Here is a 19,846-nt window from a genome sequence, read left to right as displayed (position 1 = left end):
GATTTGGAAAACAGATTCTTTGGGTTCAAATGTCAACTGTCATTTACTACCTTTGTTTTGTGTTCCTCCTCTGAAAATGAGGATAATAGTACTTAACTTACAGAGTGGTTGTGAAGTAGAAATGAGTTCATATACATAAAGCACTTAGAGCTGTGCCCAGCACATGGTATTACCATATACGATCTGCTATTTTCATTTTTTAAGGCAATGATTATTGCATTGCTGCCTGCGCATGATGCAGTCTGCTTTGCTTCCTATGATAATTTAACTTCTTGCAAGGAATAGTTTTACAATTCTTGACTCAAATGTCAAACAAGTATTAGATGACCTGAACACGGAAGGTGAGGAAGTGCAGCACGCGGGGGCGGGGGCGGGGGCGGGCAGGTTGTGTAAGCTATAATCACCAAAGGGCTCATCACCCTGACCATTTATGTTGCCGTTCTACCACGTTTTTTCTTGCTAGTAGCAACCATTTGAGGTAGAATAGGTAGTATTATCCCAGCTTTACAGAGGAAGAAACAAATTTAGAGAAGAAATAACTGTATGAAGCCACATAACGAGAAAGGAGTGTCGTCAGAAGTAAAGCACAGCCGCTGGAATCCTGGAGCAAGGTTCTCCACGTGCCAACATTTTTCCTCTTTAGTATAAGGCTTGTTTAGTGCCTTAAGTCTTAATGATTTTTTCAAAGGTGACAAAACAGTAGATACAGATAATTGCCACCATTAAAACCAAATCTAAAGAATTCTTCAGCTGTTAGATTAGAAATGTCATCCAAGCCATGCTTGGGCTGTGAGCCATTTGAGAGAACTTCCCGTTCTCACATTTGTTTTATCATTGCATTTTAAGTCAAAGATCAGATCCGGTTCTACTTAGCTTAGAGACTGATTCACTGTCCTCATCCTTGGCCCACTTCCGTGAGCACAGGAGGTATATCCTGCCTTCTCTTTCTGCAGTTGCGCCAGTCGGTCTCTAGTAAAACTTGTCAAAGTGACTATTAAGTCAATAACTTTCTCAAAAGGAGGCCGTGGAACTTGAGGGAAACCATTGGTTGTCCATATATGGCCCCTAACCGTTTCTAAAAGCCTTCCGAGTCTGATGAGATGCCCACACGTGGTGCTCCAGCACCAAGATTATAAGGGAGTAACCATAGCTTCAGGTGACTAACTTCGTTTAAACGTCTTCAGTAATTAAGTTTAAATTTCTGTTTAAGGATGTGATCCATTTTCATCTGAAGGACCTTAAACTATTGCCTTGAGCTAAACAGTAGGTGTGGATGACCAACACCTCACTGTTCTTAGTGGAGTATGTGGTATGTTTGGATTAAACATTGGCATGATCAGAAAAATACTGAAATTTTATTTCTAATATATAACAGACATACTTGATCCAAAGAACAAGTATGGCTCATTTATTCTTAATATTAGTCATTTGAGTGTTTAAAATTGTTATTTGTACTGCATCCTAGAACATCCCTTTGTCTGCTAATGACCAAATTCCTAATTTCCTTTTAAGGACGTATTCAGAAGAAAGGCTGAAGTGGGGAAAGCATGGAATTTGAAGTCAGACCTGGCTTTGCATTCCAGCTTTGAAATAACTGTGTGACCTTAGAGAAGTCACTAGCCTCTCTAGGCTTTCCTTTCACACCTATAAATGATTTCTACTAATAGCACGTGCCTTGCAGGCACCTAGCACCAGGAGTGTGTGCAGAAGTTTCTCCAGCTAATACGGGTTGTGATCAGTCAGGACAAATGCTGGCTATCATACGGAAGAAAGGGCCAAGATGTCCCTATCTTGGAGTCATTGTGGGACACACTGAGGAAGGGGTAGGAGGAGTTCAGGAAGCAGTATTTGTTAACCACTGTGAAAGAGATTCTGTATTTTAACTCCTCTGTGGATAACTACTTAGTATGAGCTATTGCTTGTCAGAACCTGTGAATTGGAGATCTGTTAACAATGGTCCACTCTTTATTCTTTATTTTAGGAATGCCATTTGGACTCCAAGAACGTTTTATGTTCAAGCCACCATGGATATTAACACCATGATGGTCTATGGACTAATGTAACAAAATTTATGATAACAAAATCTTTGATTATTTTAACTTCAGTGGGAATATTTAAAAATTTTATTTCTGTGAGCTTCCTTCTGACATGCAAAATAGACAGTTAACAGTCAAAAAGCTTTATAAGAAATTGAGCTTCCTACATGGTAACCACAGGACAAAAACCTGTAGTAGATAAAGAGAAAGGGATTTAAGCGTACCACTGCAGAAAATTGTAAATTCACAAAGTAAGAAAGCAAGAAAAGAAAGGAACTACAAAATAGAAAACAAAACAGTAGTAAGTACGCGCCTATCAATAATTACTTTAAATGGACTAAATTTTCCAAAAGAGAATGAAAAATTAAAGACATTTATGCTGCCCACAAGGGACTGACTGCACATGTAAGGTCCCACACAGACTAAAAGTAAAGGGACGGAAAAATTCCATTCAAGTGGGGAAGAAAGCTAGTGTAGCTATATTAATATCAGACAAAAAGATGACTAATCAACAAAAAAGAGGATTATATAATGATAAAGGAGTCAATCCAACAAGAGGGTATAATATTTGTAAATATGCACCCAACACTGGAGCACCTAAATATATAAAGAACTAAAAGGGAGAAATAGAAATACAATATTGGTAAGGGGACTTTACTACACTACTCATAAATAGATCATCCAGATAATTAGCCTTATATGATGCATTTAACCAGATGGACTTATGTATACAGAACATTCTATTCATAAGCAATAGAACATACATTCTCAAGTACACATGGAACATTCTCCAGTATAGATCATATATTAAGGCCACAAGGCAAGTCAGTAAGTTTTTAAAAAATTGAAATATCAAGTACCTCCTTATTACAATGCATGAAACTAAAAGCCAGTTACAAAAAAATTCAGAAATAAGTGGGGATTAAACAGCATGCTACTGAACAGCCAATGGGTCAAAGGAGAAACTGAAAAATACCTTGAGATAAATGATAATGGAAACAACATTCCAAAAGTAATGGGATGTAGCAGAAGCAGATCTGAGGGATGTTTATAGCAATAAATGCCTTAAAGAAAAAACTATCAAATAACCTAACTTTACACCCCCAAGAAAAGAACAAATGAAGTCCAGTTAGTGGAAGGAAGCGAAGATCAGAGCAGATGTAAATAAAATAGAGACTAAAAAGACAATAGAAAAAATGAAAAGATAAACAACAAATTTTTAGCTAGACGCACCCAGAAAATGAGAGGGGCCAAGTGAATCAAATGAAAAAGAGAGAACTGATATCACAAAAATACAAAAGATCACAAGAGATTACTCAATAATTACAAGCAAACAGATTTGACAACCTGCAAGGAATGGTAAAATTCCTAGAAACATACAACCTAACAAGACTGAATCATGAAGAAACAAAATCAGGCCAAAGGAATTAGTAGGGAGACAGAATCAGTAATCATACACCTTCCAAAAACAAATATCCAGAACAAGATGATGTCACTGGTGAATTCTACCACATTTTAAAGAGAAATTCATACCAATTCTCAAACTCTTCCAGAAAACAGAAGGGAACACTTCCGAACTCATTGTGCAATATCAGCATTACCCTGATTCCAAAACCAGACATGAACTGCACAAGAAAAAATTGCATGCCAATATTCCTAGTACACATGCAAAAATCCTCAACAAAGTATTAGCAAACCAAATTCAACAATATATTAAAAGGCTCACATATCATGATCAAGTGGGATTTAATCCAGGGATGTAAGTAAGGATGGTTCAAAATTTACAAGTCGAAGTGATACACTACATTAACAAAATGAAGGATAAAAATACAAGCATCTCAATAGATGCAAAAAAAAAAATTGGACAAAATTCAACATCCATTTGTGATTTTTTAAAAACTCAGGTATAGAAGGAACATAATATAATAAGCCATATATGAGATTAAAAAGCTGTGGTGCATTTACACAATGGAATACTACACAGCAGTGAAAAAGAAGGAAGTCTTAACCTTTTACAACAGCATGGATGGAGCTGAAGACTATTACGCTAAGTGAAATGCACCAGTCTGAAAGACAAATATATGATCACACTTCTTTGTGGAATCTAATGAACAAAACAGAACCAGAGGCATAGAAACATGGAACAGACTGACAGTTGTAAGAGGGAAGGGAGGATGTGAGGACTGGTTGAAAGAAGGTTGAAGGCATTAGCCAAAGAACATATATGAATGACCCATGGACATGAACAATGGTGTGGTGATGGCCTGAGGAAGTCAGGGTGTCAGGGTGCCGGGAGGCAAAGGGGAAAAATTGGGACAATGGTAACAGCATAAACAAAATATTTTTTTAAAAACTGTATATGCTAAGCCCACAGCTAATATCCTACTCAATAGGGAAAAGCTAAATAATTTTCCTCTAAAATCAAAAACAAGACAAAGATGCCCACTCACCACTTTTATTCAGCATAGTACTGCAAGTCCTAGCCAGAACAATCAGGCAAGAAAAAGAAATAAAAGGTATCCAAATAAAGGAAGAAGTAAAACTGTCACTATTTGCAGATGACATAATATATATAGAAAACCCTAAAGACATTACCAAAAATAGAACTTATCAATGAATTCAGTAAAGTTACAGGGTACAAATTAATATACAAAAATGTATTGCATTTCTATACACTAATTACAAACTATCAGAAAGAAATTAAGAAAACAATCCTATTTATAGTTGAAGCAACAAGGATAAATTACCTAGAAATAAGTTTAGCTTAGCAGATGAAAGACTTGACCACAGAAAACTATTAAGATGTTAATGAAAGAAATTGAAGAAGACACAAATATATGCTCATGGGTTGGAAGAACTGATGTTGTTAAAACGTCTATACCAACCAAAGCAATCTACAGATTCTGCATTTTTCACAGAAATAATTATAAAATTTGTATAGAACTACAAAAGTCCCAGAATAGCCAAAGCAGTCTTGAGAAAGAAGAATAAAGCTAGAGGCATCATGCTCCCTGATTTCAAGCTACTGTATATTACAAACTATAGTAATCAAACAGTATGGTTTTGGCATAAAAACAGACACATGCATCAGTGGAAAGAATAGCGAGCTCAACCCTGGCCTGTTGGCTCAGCTGGTTAAAGCATCATCCCATACACCAAGAACTTTCAGGGTTCAATGCTCAGAGTGTGTGTATGGGAGGCAACCATTCTCTCTCTCCTTTGTCTCTCTTTTTCCCCTCTAAAATCAATAAATGTATCCTCAGGTGAAGATTTTTTTTTTTAAAAAATCGGAAGTCCAGAAATAAACCCATACATATATAATCAATTTATGACAGAAGAGTCAAAAATCGACAATGGAGAAAGGACAGTAATCTTCAATACATGGTGTTGGGAAAACCTGCAGTCACATGCAAAAGAATGAAACTGGACCACTATTTATACCATATGTATTTAAGTGATGAAAGACTTGAACTTCAAACCTGAAACTATTAGACTCCTATAAGAAAATAGGCGGTTAACTCCTTGACATTAGCCTTGGTGAGAATATTTTGGATTTGACACCAAGAGCAAAGGCAACAAATGCAAAAATAAACAAGTGGGACTACATCGGATGAAGAAGCTGCACAGCAATGGAAACCAACAAAATTAAAAGGCACACCTCCTGGAGATGCCACTCTGGTCCTTCCAGGCAGCTCTCGCCCCCTGGGGGGGGTGAGGGGACGTGCCCTTTCCCTGTTGAGGGTCCCTGGGCTAGAGAGGGGCATTGTGGGGCAGAGGCAGGGAGCCGTGCACAGGGCACGCCGCTGTCCCAGTGCTCTAACCTAACTGCCTCCCCAGGGCCTCCCTCTGTCCTGGGTCCCTGCGCTAGACTCCCAGAGAGGTGAGGACAGAGCCTGAGGCCAGTAGTTCCAGAGGCGAAGTGCCTTCTGTGAGCTAGGCATGTGCTAGGTGCTGCAGACGCGGTTAAGCCAGGGGCCCTGCCACTAAAGTGTGAGGACAGATGGGTGTAACCTCCCACGTAGTAGCCCTTTCTGCCAGAGTCATCCTCTCTGAGTCCGCAGAGGCAGGAAGACGCCAGCGCCCGGAGCGCGGCAGTCCGGGCGCCTGGCTCCCCTCCACCCGCAGGAGCTGCCCTGGGGCCCTGCCGTTAACCAGCCAACGTTAGGCGACGCTGGTTCAAGTTGGGTGCTTTTCACACACTAAGACACCCGATGGCTGATAAAATGGGGGTACTGTTAGCTCTGGTTCGCGTTCAGAGCGTCCCCTATAGGCGCTCACGGGCCTGGCACTGACCGCCCGTCCACCCTGCAGCCGCCTCAGTCCTGTGCGCGTCTCCCACGCGGTGAGCGGCTCCACCCACCCGCCCCCACGGGGCACAGGTTGCGGCCGCGCTGAAGGAGCCATGCACGTGCCTAGCTCCACCTGGTACTACGCCAGCTCCACCCCCAGCTGTGAGCTTGAGGGAGTGTCATTTAATGGATTTCACTCTCTTCATCTATAAAATTATTAATTGTGGGAGATCTCCCAGGTCTCTCAAGCTCCACAGGAACTGGAATTTTTTAAAAAAGCAACCAGGGTTGAGAAGCATTGATCTGTGGGTTGCTTTTCCGAGCCCAGGGTTGCCTTGGCTGGAGAGGGGCTGGGGAAGACGCGGAGGTCTCACCCCATCTGGCCCTGAGCTCTTCTCAGACCTCTGAAGACAGGGAGAAATGGAAGGTAACCCCCGGGGCCACATCTAGAGCAAGGCCATGAGGGCAGGCAACGAGGTGGGTCGTGGAGCAGGAGACCTGGGGCATCGGAGCACTTTCTCTGGGCTTACGTTTCTTTGGGGATAAGATGAGATCCTAAAGTTTCCCCCACGCTGTCAGCCCTGGGGTGACTGCGGACACCTTCCTCCGGGATGCCACACCTGTCGCTCCTGGTCAAGGGCAGCTGCCAGCAGCTCCACCTTGATCCAGGTTTTAAGTCTGCATCTCCTATTTAATTTTGAAAAGGCTATCTGCTTGCTGAAAGGAAGGATTTTCAAATCACTGATCTTTGTAAAGGGCAAGCTCTTTACTCCTCTGCCCCAAACAGAACACACACCCCCTGGATGGTCCAGGCTGAGACCCCTGGGCATGGGACCCAAGCCCTTCCATGACCTGTCCTCCCTCCCCTGCCTCCAGCTGCAACTGCTACTCGTCCGTACTTCACGCTCCACATTCCGGGCACTCAAAGCGATTCCTGGTGCCAGAAAACACTGTGGTCTACACACCTTCGTGGCGTTGTGGAGTCCGTTTCCTCTGCCTGCACCGCCGTTCCGCTTTCCCTGCCTGACAGAGCCTCTATCCGTCCTTCAAAGCTCAGAGGTCACCTCCCCAGGAGAGCCTTCCCTGACCGCCTCTGATGGAAGTTCTGCTGCTGTGCTGTTCCGTCCTTACACTCATCACACCGGCTACTAATGAGCCAATTTAGAAGCAGTGTGGTGGAATGCCTTTGGATCCAGAGACACCTGGGGCCAAACCCAGCTGCCCTACTTAGGTGAGACTGGACCTGTGAAGCAGGGATACCTGCCTTGCAGATTAGAGAGGGGCGGAAGCGCCCAGCCCAGGGCCAGGCCCCGTTTGGAGCGGGTATTGGGCGGTGGGGGATTGTGACGATCACAGCCAGGCTCTAAACTCAGGGGAAAAGCCTGTGGGTTTGAGGAGCCGGGGCAGGAGGGTAAAGAGGGTGTGAGCTGAGAATGGTCGAAAGCAAGACCCCTGCACCTCTTGAAGCGTCTGAGGGGTTCACAGACCCCCAAAGGGCTTTTCATCTTTTTAAAAATCCTCATGTTGATGACATATTTAATTTGAAATGGTGCTGAAAAGAGAATCCTTTTGGTGAATGGACCCAGGTTTTCTGCATCCCCGTTCACCTACAGGTGCAGTGGAAGGGAAGCAGGAGACTAAATCCCAGGGACCTTCTCCAAAGACCGGAGAGAGCCCCCCCCCACCCCCCTTGGGGCTGCTCCTGTGCCGTCCCAGCCCCGCCCGGTGGCCCTGCAAGGCCGGCCTGTAGACCCCGCGGCCTCCGAGGCGGCGCGGCTTTCCCGAGCTCGGGGTGCCACCTGGTGGCCGCGGCTCGCACTGCGGACCCTGCTCGGAAGCCCGCCGCGACCAGGCTTCCTTCCCTCCGCACTTGGTCCATGGAGAGAACAGCCGTCTCTGGGTTAAAGTCAACGTTGGGCACTGCGCGCGCCCGCCATGTAGGCACAGAACTTGGGACCAGGCAGATCTACCTGGGAGTCATCTCCTGGCCCAAAGCTTTCTCGCTGTGTGAACTGCAGGAAGTTTCTTATCTAAGTGAAGATATCCATACCACCAGCTCGGGTGGCCAGGGAGTTAATAGGAAAACTCGCCCAGCTGAGTGCCTGGCACCTGCTGACAAGTAATACTTCTCTTTAAATTCATTCCTTTTCTCCCTGAAGTTTATTCCTAAAGGAAGGTACTTAGTCTCATCCGAAGCAACTATTTTTTGTTTTGTTTTTAATCCATGTTAAAGTAAATACATAGGCAGTGACATTAGAAAACAGAATTTTCCTCCCTGTATCAAATTCTGCAACATGGGGTCATGGCATCAAATCTAGAACCTGTGCCTGCCCAGGGGCCCCTCCTCTGCTTCTCTCCTCACCCCTTCCTCCTTCTCCCCCTCCCTCTCTGCCCCCTTCCATATTCCAACCATAGTCCATCCTCACCTGTCCCCTCCTGGAGCACAGCAACACAAGGGTAGCAAAAACTCCAGTGGGATTTTTTTTCTCCTTTAGGTTACACTATTTACCAATATAGATCTGAATTTGGAAAAAATGAATTTCACTCTAAGGTTATATGCCCTTTTCATTTCTGATCATTTCAAGAAAAGAAAAACAAAACTTGGCAGAGGCCAAGATGGGTAAATGCATTGTATATTAAGAATCAGAATGAGCTCTGAGTCCCTGGACTCATACAACAGAAACTTACCTCTTGCTTTTTTTCAGCTCCCTAACAAAACAGATGGGGTTTGCTCCCACATTCATGTTCCCGTTGCCCAAAAGCACACAGGTTGCTCAGCTGCTGATCTTAAAATGAAATGTTAGAACTGTGTGTATACTTCATTTACATGATGGCTAACATTATTTCTGGAGATCTGAATGCCAAAACAATGTCTAGAGACAATGCGGACTCCTGCCGTCCTGTCTCCCGGCCTCTCCACTCAGCATAGCTGTCTGAACCACAACGGGACATTTCTGGCCAAAGTGATTACAAACACAACACAGGCTGGCACTGCGTTGTGAGCCACAGTTTGGTAAGGCAACTATCAGTGATAATTCTAATCTAGGACCATTGTTAGGGATTTCTTAGTAGAGAGTGCCCTCTGCATATGACCAGTCATGTGCTCCTTTTAAATGTTGCTGGAGACCCCCAGTGCCACGCTCCCCCAGGCTAGGCAGTCCTGGCTCTGCAAGTCTCCTATTTCTCCCCTACATAGAAATAATCCTATTGCTTTTGATTACTGAAGTCGTTCAAATCTGTTTTTTAAAATTCTGGCAATATACAAATGTGTAAGAGAAGAAATGAGAAGTTCCGTAGCCCCATCCCAACCACTGTAATTCAAGTGCTTCTCCAAGATGCTTCCCTGCAACCTCAGGCAGACTTAGTTCCAGTGTCAAACCAGGCCAGCTGGCCTCAGCTGGGCAAATGTGAGCCGCCTCCCTACACCAGGATGTGAGGCTGTATTGAGTGGAGGCCAAGAAAGCCATTCAGGTATTCAGGATCTCTTATTATCTACTACTTGATGCCTAAAACACAGAACTAATGATAAATTCCAACAGAATTGGTTGTTAAGGTAAATAAATAACGGGCTTGGGACCTCAGAATTGGCTTTAGGAAGAGGCTGGTAAATCCCAAATTCCTGTCACTGACCCAGTCATTGTCCAGAGAACTACTTCTCCCCCGGGTTTATAGCTTAAGTGACTACTTCACATGCTGTTGCCCTTTAGAGCACATTCTACCATGATTCGTGGATATAAGACAAGGAAGTCCATGAAAGATCTTGTTTTCTGATCCTAGATTACCTGGGTTCTGGACTCTGCAACTTTTTGAAGCCCCGTTTTCCCACCTGTCCCTACCAGGATAATACTCCAGACACTGCAAATTGAGGTGCCTATGGGCCAGGCAGGAGGCAGACTGCAAGGTACAGGCTCAAGATAACACCTGTTTCCTTATGGAACTGAAGACCCAGTGTTGTCACTGGGACTTTTTTCTTTCATTCATTAATTGATCTATTTTTAGAGAGAGGGGAAGGGAGAAAGAGGGAAAGAAACATCAGTGTTAAAGAGACACATGGATTGGTTGCCTCTCTCATGCCCTGACTGGGGACTGAACCCACAACCTAGCTAGGCATGTATGTGCTCTGACCAGGAATTGAAACGGCAGCCTTTCAGTTCTCAGGCCAGCACCCAACCCACTGAGCCACACCAGCCAGGGCCTCAGCTGCGCTGTAACAGACCTCTCCCGGCCTTCCAGTTGGTAGTGTGCCTCTGCCACTGGCTGCATCCTTGTGAAGAGCACCCCCCCCCTCCAGTTCCCAGGTTGATGCCAGCTTGGGAGTGGTCCTCTTAACAGGGTGGGGAAAGGAGGCCAGCTCCAAAATTTGGGGAACGGGACTCAGTGAAGCACAGCCATTTTCCTGAGAGATACCTAGTTTAATATATAAACAGTCATGGCCTTCCAAGATGCCAAGGAGATTGGGGGCGGGGGGAGGCTTTGACCGCAGAATGGTGACAAAAAGCTTACAGGACCTGTGCAAAATTCTACAAGTGGCCACGACTGGTCACCACACCCACTGCGCACAGGCCACAGAGAGGGATTTAAGAACACCATGCGGTTTGTAAGGAGGGAGAGACAAAGCTGTGCGGTCTGAGAAGGAAGGAGCAGCTACGCAGTTCATAGGGATTCAGCCGTGCGGCCTGGGCTGGTAAGGAAGCCGGCCTGCTGCTGCTTTACTCGTGCCGACTTCAGCGGACTCAAAGCTGCCAGACTCCATTTTGCAGACCTAGACTTCCTGAACTTAGTTATGCGGAGGCTGATGACATCGTACCCCAGATCCTGAAGGAGACAGCTGACAGGGAAAGGATGGGGAACTTCTGGGCATGTTTTTGGCTTCTAGCCTTTTGGGGAGCAAGGGAAGTGCTGGGTCCCGTCGGAGAACAGGACTCTGAGCAGGAGTGCTCCCGGCCCACCCAGGTTGGAATATTGTAAATAAAGACCTGTTTTCCCTGACACTAATTGCTGGGTTTTACACCAAGGTGCCAAGTGAAAGAAACCCCTTTTGCTCAGTAAGTCCTGAGGCCTATAAAGGAATGTATTGGTTAGCAATACCAGAAATTGTTCTTTCTAGATCAAATACTAAAAGTTATCAGCGATAAAAGGATCACTTTTCTAACGTGTGCACTTTGCTGAGTGGTGGTGTCTTCGTAGACAATGACTTTTCTGCTGCCTTACTACCTCCCCACCTTATGGAGCAGCCTGACTCAATCATCACCTAGGAGGGGCTGCTGAATCTGCTGCTAAGTAGCCTGCGAGGGAACAGGTTCAACGAGGGAGAGAAATGCCCCAATTTAGTGGCTCTCATCCCCTGGGAAGCTTTTCAAAACTCCAAGGGCCCAGCAATCCATATGCTGATTAGTGATTCAAATTTGCAGTCAGGGTTGAAAGACTCGCTAGGTGGTCAGATAATTAAAGGGAAGGCCTTCCACCTTCAGGCCAAGTAAGAGCCATTCTTGAACAGCAGCTGGTGTCTCACAAACTAGGAAGGTCTTTTTCACTTCACTTTTTCAGCTTTCAGGAAATGAGCTTAGCCAGGCTGTCCAAAGGTAAGCACATTTAGTAAAACAGGAACAAAAATCAAAGGGGAAAGGTAAAGTCGACTGGCTTAGCTACGGAAGTGGCCACTGAGGGACCATGGCCATTTCCCTGGAGTCAAGTCTTATCTGCCCTGAAGGTCTTCCCTCCTTTCTGCTCATTTCAGGGCTGGCTGGCCCCTCCAGGGTCCACAAACGCAGATCTGAGCTTGTCCCCCATGGATCCTCTTCCAGCGACTCCCCAGCTCACAGCCAGGCACTCAGGGCCCCTCAGGTCACATCAGTGCCTCTTCCTCCTCCTTAGCAGTGGTTGGGCACACAACGGGAGAAAGACTTCATGTCTGTGGCTTGTTCAGCTAGAAGTGGCCTTGTGACCTCATACTGGCCAGAAGGATGTAAGCCAGAGTGCCTCGTGACACTTTTCTGAATTGTCCCCAAAGGAAGGGGGACATGACTTTCTCTTCCAGCTGAAATGAGAATGGTATAGCTGGGGCCCCAGCTGCCACCTGTGTCCACATGATGACTTTGGAACTAGAGAAACCACACTGGGTAGAACTACAAGATGAGAGCCGAGGGCTCTGAAAGAGGTGGCGGCCAGGCCGCCTCAGCTGGACTACCTCCAAACATCTGAACGTGGGAGAGAAATAAATGTTCTGTTTAAGCCACTGTTATTATGAGAATTGTTGTGGTAACAGCCTATTCCAAACTGATGTCCTCCCCCACCATTGCCTCGTGCTCCTCTTGTGTGAACTTGGGCCAAAGCTGAGTGATGCAGGGTGTCCAAGGGTCATTCTACCTGTATGTGAACCTTCCTCGGGGGATGGCCAGGGACTCTTCTCCCCAGTCAGGGTACTGGTGCTAGACAGCCCTGAAGACTGACCCCCAGGCTGTGTGCCCCTACAAGGCCAGTCACTGAAATGGAGGAACTGCTGTAAAAACAAATCATTTTGTAAATCTTAGAAGTTGCTTGCTTTCTACTAAGGTATCTCATACATACACATAAACACACACACACATTTAATATAAGCGTCTTTTAGAAAGTAATAACAACTTAATCAACTTTTCCTGTCCTGGAAAGTAAAATATTTTAATATTTAATATACTTGTGAATATTTTACCTACCTGTTATAAGCTTTTTCAAAAATAGGATTAACTGAGAGAACTATTCTAGAAATATTTATAATGCAAACAGAAGATGCTATGATTAGAGCTAGAGCCTTTTTGGCCATTTTAAGGATAAACCTGGATCCAGAAATGGATGTGTTCTAAAAATTGGCTGGCACTGGGCCTCCTACTGGAGGCTCTGGGTTGGAGCTGAAAACTCTGGTTTCCAGCTGAGTGCTGCTCTCTTAGCAATGTTCACGCCAGTACCAGGTCAACAGTCAATGAACTTCTTTCATCTTACTTAAAAAAGATATAATACACATTTAATTTCATTCAATAAATCAATTGCACTTATCTCTTAGGAAACTTAGAAGAAAGGAAACATTAACACGTGAAAATCACATTCAAGATGTGTGACACACTGGAGAGTGCAACGAGGGGCTGTCATTCAGACACACAAGAAGAAAAGTCAAATTACTGTCATTTATTGCTGTGCCTCTGCTTTCCCAGTAGAGCTGTAATATTTTAAGTTGCCAGAGTACCACCTTTTGGTTTAAAACTGTGGAACCCCTCCTTTATTTCTTTTTAAATGCCGTTTTATGGTGGATGTATAAAGCAACAGCAGCACTTACAAAATGTGGTCTGAGTAATTTTGAGAGCTCAAGACAAGGATCTGTGTATAGGCTGAATAAAAAGATGTTCAATTAATGGTGCACACCATGTAACTTTGACAAACATCTTTAGCTGGAATTTTCGTGTAAACCTTAACAGAGATACGACTCACAGAGACAAAAAGTAAAATATCTTCCTTTCACCGTTTAGTGAGCCGGTCTGCATTCTTGCAAATTATTTACAAAATACAAGAAATGTTCCATGTGGATACTAGGCAGAAAATATTTCATTTTCTTACAGAGAAGCAGCAGGGGGACAGGGACACTAGTAGACACCCTGTCACCACCTTTCCCGAAGATGCACACCCCAAGAATGGCAGTGGAAACCTGGCAGCAAGCCACCCTTGCAATTCCTTTTGGTTGTTTTAAAATAAAAGCACTTTCTGACATTTCCACCCCCAGCCCGTGAACCCACCCTGACTTGCAAGGCAGGACACAGTCCCAGATCCTCTTGTTTAGTTCTCCCCTTAGAATTATTTACAGGACGCCTACAGATACGGTACAAACTAGTATGAAATTATGATAGTTTGCATTTCCAGACTCGCTTCCATGGTTAAATAAGGACACCGCGCCGACTCCGAAAGTGGCTCAAAGTTAAGGTGACTCAGAGGCATTTGCATCCGTGACAGCAGAAGCAGGCTTCTCGCTGGCTGGGGTGGATTCGCTGACTCTGTCCTCAACAGTGATGGGGGCCTTGGGAGGTGGGAGCGTCACATCCAGAGTGAGTGCCGAGGCAGCGTCTGCCCTTGCAGTGGTCGTGACCGGGTCGGAGGGTGGGCTGCTGGTGGGCGAGAGGGAGGCCAGCAGCTCCCCTGAGCCTGCTGCAGAAGAGACCTCTGGAACCAAAGGGAACGACGGGAGGAACTCGGACGGCATGGGGAGAGCTGCAATGCCAGGTATGTTTCGGGAAGGCAAGGACGAAAGTGGCGGCAAACCTAGGACAAAAACGGCACAGATCATACATCCACCCAGAACTAGAAAAGCGGCAGTCATTGTCACATGACTTTATTTGCATTTCATCACAGAAACTGAAGCGGAAGAGACACAACACAAATCACAACCTCAGCTTATCCTTAGCTGGAGGCCAGGACAGAGTTCAATACAGGGTAGGGCAAAAGTAGGTTTACACTTGTTCACATGGAAAATAATACAATAATTAATAAATAATAATACAAGAATAGCCCTGGTTGGGGTGACTTGGTGGACTGAGCACCAGCCTGCGAACCAAAGGGTCACCAGTTCAATTCCCAGTCAGAGCACATGCCTGAATTGCAGGCCAGGTCCCCAGTTGTGGGCGCACAAGAGGTAACCACACACAGATGTTTCTCTCCCTCTCTCCCTCCCTTCCCCTTTCTCTAGAAGTAATAAAATTTAAAAAATAAAAACATGAAATATACATTTATAAAAGAAAGACAAAGGAAAGGCTGATTGTACAACAGGTTCAGGGCAACCACTGGGCTGGTCAAACCCTCAATGCACTTAGTAGTCTATCTGTCAATGTGGGGACAGAGCAGAGGAAAAAGCCAAGAATACAGGGCACAAAAGAAAAGACAAAGGGAGCGCTGAGACAGTAAGCATTAGAGTTTACTGCAGTTAAGAGTCAGCTGATAGGTGACCATCTCGGTCAAAGGAAGCCTGGGTGATAATTACCTGGAAGAGCAGACCTGCGGGGTATCCTGCTGCTCATTTTCATCAATGCATGAAATCTGAATGTGAACACTTTTGAACATCTGCTACCTCAACTATCTGTAGCTAAAATCTGAGTTTTATAAAAACATCTGTTAATAATGGAGAGTATGTATTAAATAACAAGCCCAGCCAGCTGAGCAAGGGTGATAGTGTCACAGTGTTAACTGCTGGGCCCGGTTACACAAGACAGGCACTGCTGGTGGCAGCGCCCCAAACACAGGAGAATCACGGGATGTCCCCTGGCCGCCCCAGGCAAATGGCACTCCGTCCATCCATGTAGTTAGAGAAGTCAGTGTGACACCACACAACGGCTCTTTACTTCTACAACTGGCCTTTATGATGCTTGCGCAGTCAGGGTGCAGGGAGAGGAGAAAGAAGGAGGGGAGGTGGCCAGGCAGAGGAGAATCACAAATATACATTTCTTCCTCTTATTTTTAAAGCCTTTTAAATAAAATAATACTGATTTGAAGCAGCTGAAGTTTATTAAACTTTTCTGCCTTTTCCAGAAGAAACTGAAATGGAGGACTGGCTTTCCTGGATAAAGCTTTTCATTAGACAAAGTCCTAGAAAGGCAAGCAGGGCCACATACCTGGGTTCACGAGTTCTGGAAGGCTGACACCGGGCAAGACGTGCGGTGCGGGGAGGTTGAGGTTGGGGAGGGCGGGCAGGTTAGGTAGTCCTGCTGGTAAAGGCATCAGACCTAAAGGGAGGGTGAGAATAAAGGGTAAACCAGTGCCCCCGGGGAAAACATTCAATCCTCATGTGTTGAAAAAACACGACCCACTTCAAAGTGAGAAAACTAGATGTCCACTCACTGTGTAGGCAGCTTTGTATTCTAACAACATTAACAACAACAAAACCTCACTGGAGCAAATGTCTTTCTGCACCTAAGTGAGTAGACGGTTACGTGGGTAAGGGTTAAAACAAATATGAGTCGCCATATACACCCTTCACTCAGATTCCCCAAATGTCAGCATTTTACCATACCTGCTTTATTATTCTGTGTTTGTGTGTACACACTGGCTTAATGGGTTAATAATGCCTTAAGATGTCTTTAGCCATACAATTAAAGGCTCTCACAATGCAAATATATTTGATCACTGAAATCATATGTGATTGTTATTTGCAGGATAAAGGAACTTGGTCTTCACTAGGGACAGTAAGAGAAATAACCCAAAATCTAATGTTTGAGCTACTAAAGACCCAAATAAGCAGTGCTCTCCTCTAGGGTGCAATGTGTATTCATATAAACAACTATTAGAAAGCCCAAACTAAGGAAATGCTGAAGAACATAACTCCTACATACTCCTTATTCCTGCCCAATGTTGCATGGGGGACTGGGGTGGTCGGGCTGGGATGGGAGCGAGCTAGTCGGCTGGGGGTAAGGAGCGCAAGGCTCAGCAGCTAACTGGCTGGTGACTAACAGCTTGCTACCTCTTGTTCTCATTTATCACAAAGTTACAGAGGTAAAATGAGACTAAAAGACAAAAAAATCATCAGATAGGTGTTAAGACTTCTCATTGTTTCTTAAGATGTTAGTGAGGCTATATTACACACATCTCTATAGTCTCCTGCTGCTTACCTGGTAATGTAGTAGCTGGATTCATTGATGGCACAGAAGTGAGGGACTGGCTTACTTGTGGTGGCAATAACGGTACTGTTGGTACACCTAAAATAAAAGCAGTCTTTTAAAAATTTATAACAAATTCAGTAGACTAGGAATAAACAGACTACGTTAAGATAGCTTTCAGTCTCCCTTCCTCCCTCAGTGGCCAGGGTCTTCATTCATTGAGACTTCTTTAGTTGGTTTCTGGCTGCGCCACTGTGTGTCACAGTTGGTTTATCTACTCTGCCCATGGCCGCTGACAAAAACTGTCAACAGAGCCTAGGCCAAGTGGGCGGGAGGCTCTGCAAAGCCATCCCAGCTAAGCTCACTGGATGACAGTTCTACACTTGACCTAAGCAGGGTTAGAGGAGAAAACTTTTAAAAAATTTGGAAATGGAACACAAGGATTCTACAATTTTTAAAAATAAATAAAGAGAGTGATGGAAAGAAAAAAGGATTCTAGTCAATCTCCCTTGGACTCCAGAACTAAGAAACCACGGGAACCTAAGGCTGCCGGAGGTGGGGAGGGATGGACCCCGTGAGACAGTGCACGCTGGTCCCTGAAATAGGAGAAGGATGCAGATGGCGGGAAAGAGACAAAAGAGAATGTGAACCTCCAGAGATGGAGATCAACCTGGCTTCCTGAATCTCCATTTCCTTTTGACCTTAGGTTCTGTGAGTCCTTTGAAGTCTACATTCCCACCTTTACTGATGTTAGCTTGAGGAAGTTATGCTATTCATATCCAAGTAACTGTTACAATTCTGTCTAATAAAGATGACCTACTAATGTTCATCACCTACTCATTGGCAAGTTCTGCTGTCAAAACAAGAGCAGTATTGCACATGGATTCTAGATTTTGTCTTACAGAGATCTGCTTAAATATAGTAGTAGTAGGAATAAATTTTATGCGAAAGTATGAAGCAACCATCTTCAGATATTTACTTATTTGTGTATTTTCCTGCAGAAATTGGAGGTATGCAAAAGTAGAAAAGAATTCTTTGCTTTTGTCAGATTCTCAAAGGGGTTGGATGGTTGGTTGGCGTTCACTTCACTCAAGTGTTTTGGGGGCACCTGTTATATGTTAGACATTGTTCTAGACCCTGAGGCACTTTACAGCATAAACAAAATAGGAATCACTGCCTTCAGGAAATTCACATTCTAATGAAGGGAAGGAAAAGGAAGGGAGACAAACATCAAACAAGTAAAATACATAGCATGTAAATGGTGTTAAATTCTCTGCAGAGAAACTGAGCAAAGAAAGGGCTCAGGAAGTGTGGGGGGTGTACCAAAAAGGCCACAATGATTAACGCCATTTCAAAATGATATATTCATTTTCTAAAACTTTCATAATCTAAAAATTATCAATCCATAAACAAGTAATCTGTGAAAACCATGCACTTCTATATTTCTACATTTACTATTTGGCTACTTTGTGGTAATGTAATTAAAAACAAGAAAAATTAATACCTAACAAAAAGTAGTTTTTCACATGTTATGATGCTAGAACATTTCAGTATTTTTAAATTTACTTAGTCAAAGTGAAAATGGTATCTTTTAGTCTCTTCGGAGCAATTACTGCTTTATTTACATTTGTCTTTCTTTTTATATTTAAGAAGCCATTTCTCTGTAGTGTAATAATAAGACCAAGGATTTCAGTGCATGCGCTTATAAGACAATACAAGTATAATTATAATGTAATAAAAGAAGATTTAAAATGTCAAAAAAGATAATGAACCAAACAAACAAACGAGCAAAATAGAACCAGAGGCATAAACAAGGAGCAGACTGACAGTGACCAGGAGGGAGTGGGGAGGGAGTGAAAGAAACGGGTCTAGTAAGGAACATGTATGAAAGACCCATGGTCATGGACAACGGGGCAGGGACTGACTGTGGGAGAGGGGGGGCAGGGGAAAGCAATGAGGGAAAAAATGGGACAACTGTAACAGAAAAACAATTTTTAAAAAAGTCAAAAAGGAACTGGGACTTGGAGAGAGATGTCAGTTGTCCGCTAAAATCAGAAGAGCTCTCACACGGCGTTAGAACACTTACTCTGAAGTAGGCGAGAGCTATTCAGACACAGATACAGCTGCTGCCTTGAGAAGTGCCCCAACCCACCTTTACTAAGTCTATTCAGGAATAAACTACAGGAACATTTGATGGGATATAAGGAAAAAAAAGTCATAATATCAAAAAATACTGCTTGAATGAAATAAACTGTAAAATCCCTTCCAACTGTACTTCAGACTTGATATTGATGACATTAATATTTAATATCACCTAGGAAGTGCTCTGAAACTGAAATGTGATGACTGCGCAACCCCATAAATTTCTTGGAAGTCACTGAGTTGTATTCGTACAGTGAGCTAATTTTATGGTATGAATATTACACCTCAGTAAAGCTGGAGAAACCTTTAACAAAGAGTAGGAGGTGGGGAGATAGGTCACCATATTGATAACCAATGAAGCTGGATAGTGGGAGTTCATTATACTACTCTATCCACTCTTGAGTATGTCTAGAATTTTTAACTACAACAAATTAAAAATTAAAATTTCATCTAGAAAAACACATCTTTGGAAAACAAAACAAAAATTTCAAAAAAAAAAAAAAAAAAAAAAGCTAGGATTTGAACTTAGGGAACCAACTCCAGAGATTATACTGCTGACCTTAATCTCTTGGTGGGCTGATTTTTAAAAAAGATTTTTATTTATATTTATTTCTAGGTAGAGGGGAAGGGAAGGAAAAAGAGGGAGAGAAACATTGGTTGCCTCTTATACACACCCCAACTGCAGACCAAACCTGTAACCCTGGCATGTGCCCTGACTGGGAATCAAACCAGCGAGCGACCTTTTGCTTTGAGGGACAACACCCAACCAACTGAG

The 19,846-nt window shown here is 43.9% G+C and overlaps 1 protein-coding gene across 1 annotated transcript in view; it reads right to left on the bottom strand.

Annotated features, from left to right (window-relative positions):
- Positions 1-13,463: 13,463 nt before the first annotated feature.
- Positions 13,464-19,846, bottom strand: part of GORASP2 (golgi reassembly stacking protein 2) — a 30,797-nt gene continuing 24,414 nt past the window's right edge. Inside the window, exons 8-10 of the mRNA XM_090280672.1 lie at positions 16,942-17,028; positions 15,949-16,059; positions 13,464-14,605 (exon numbers count right to left, since the gene is read on the bottom strand). Coding sequence (XP_090136798.1) covers positions 14,265-14,605; positions 15,949-16,059; positions 16,942-17,028 — 539 coding nt within the window. The 3' untranslated portion in view covers positions 13,464-14,264. The remainder of the gene's footprint in view (positions 14,606-15,948; positions 16,060-16,941; positions 17,029-19,846) is intronic.

The sequence above is a fragment of the Furipterus horrens genome, unplaced genomic scaffold (genome assembly GCF_987537825.1).
Source record: "Furipterus horrens unplaced genomic scaffold, mFurHor1.1.pri manual_scaffold_1, whole genome shotgun sequence".
Taxonomy (NCBI): Eukaryota; Metazoa; Chordata; class Mammalia; order Chiroptera; family Furipteridae; genus Furipterus; species Furipterus horrens.
The sequence above is the reverse complement of the archived record's forward strand: the minus strand, read 5'-3'. Positions and strand labels throughout refer to the sequence as shown.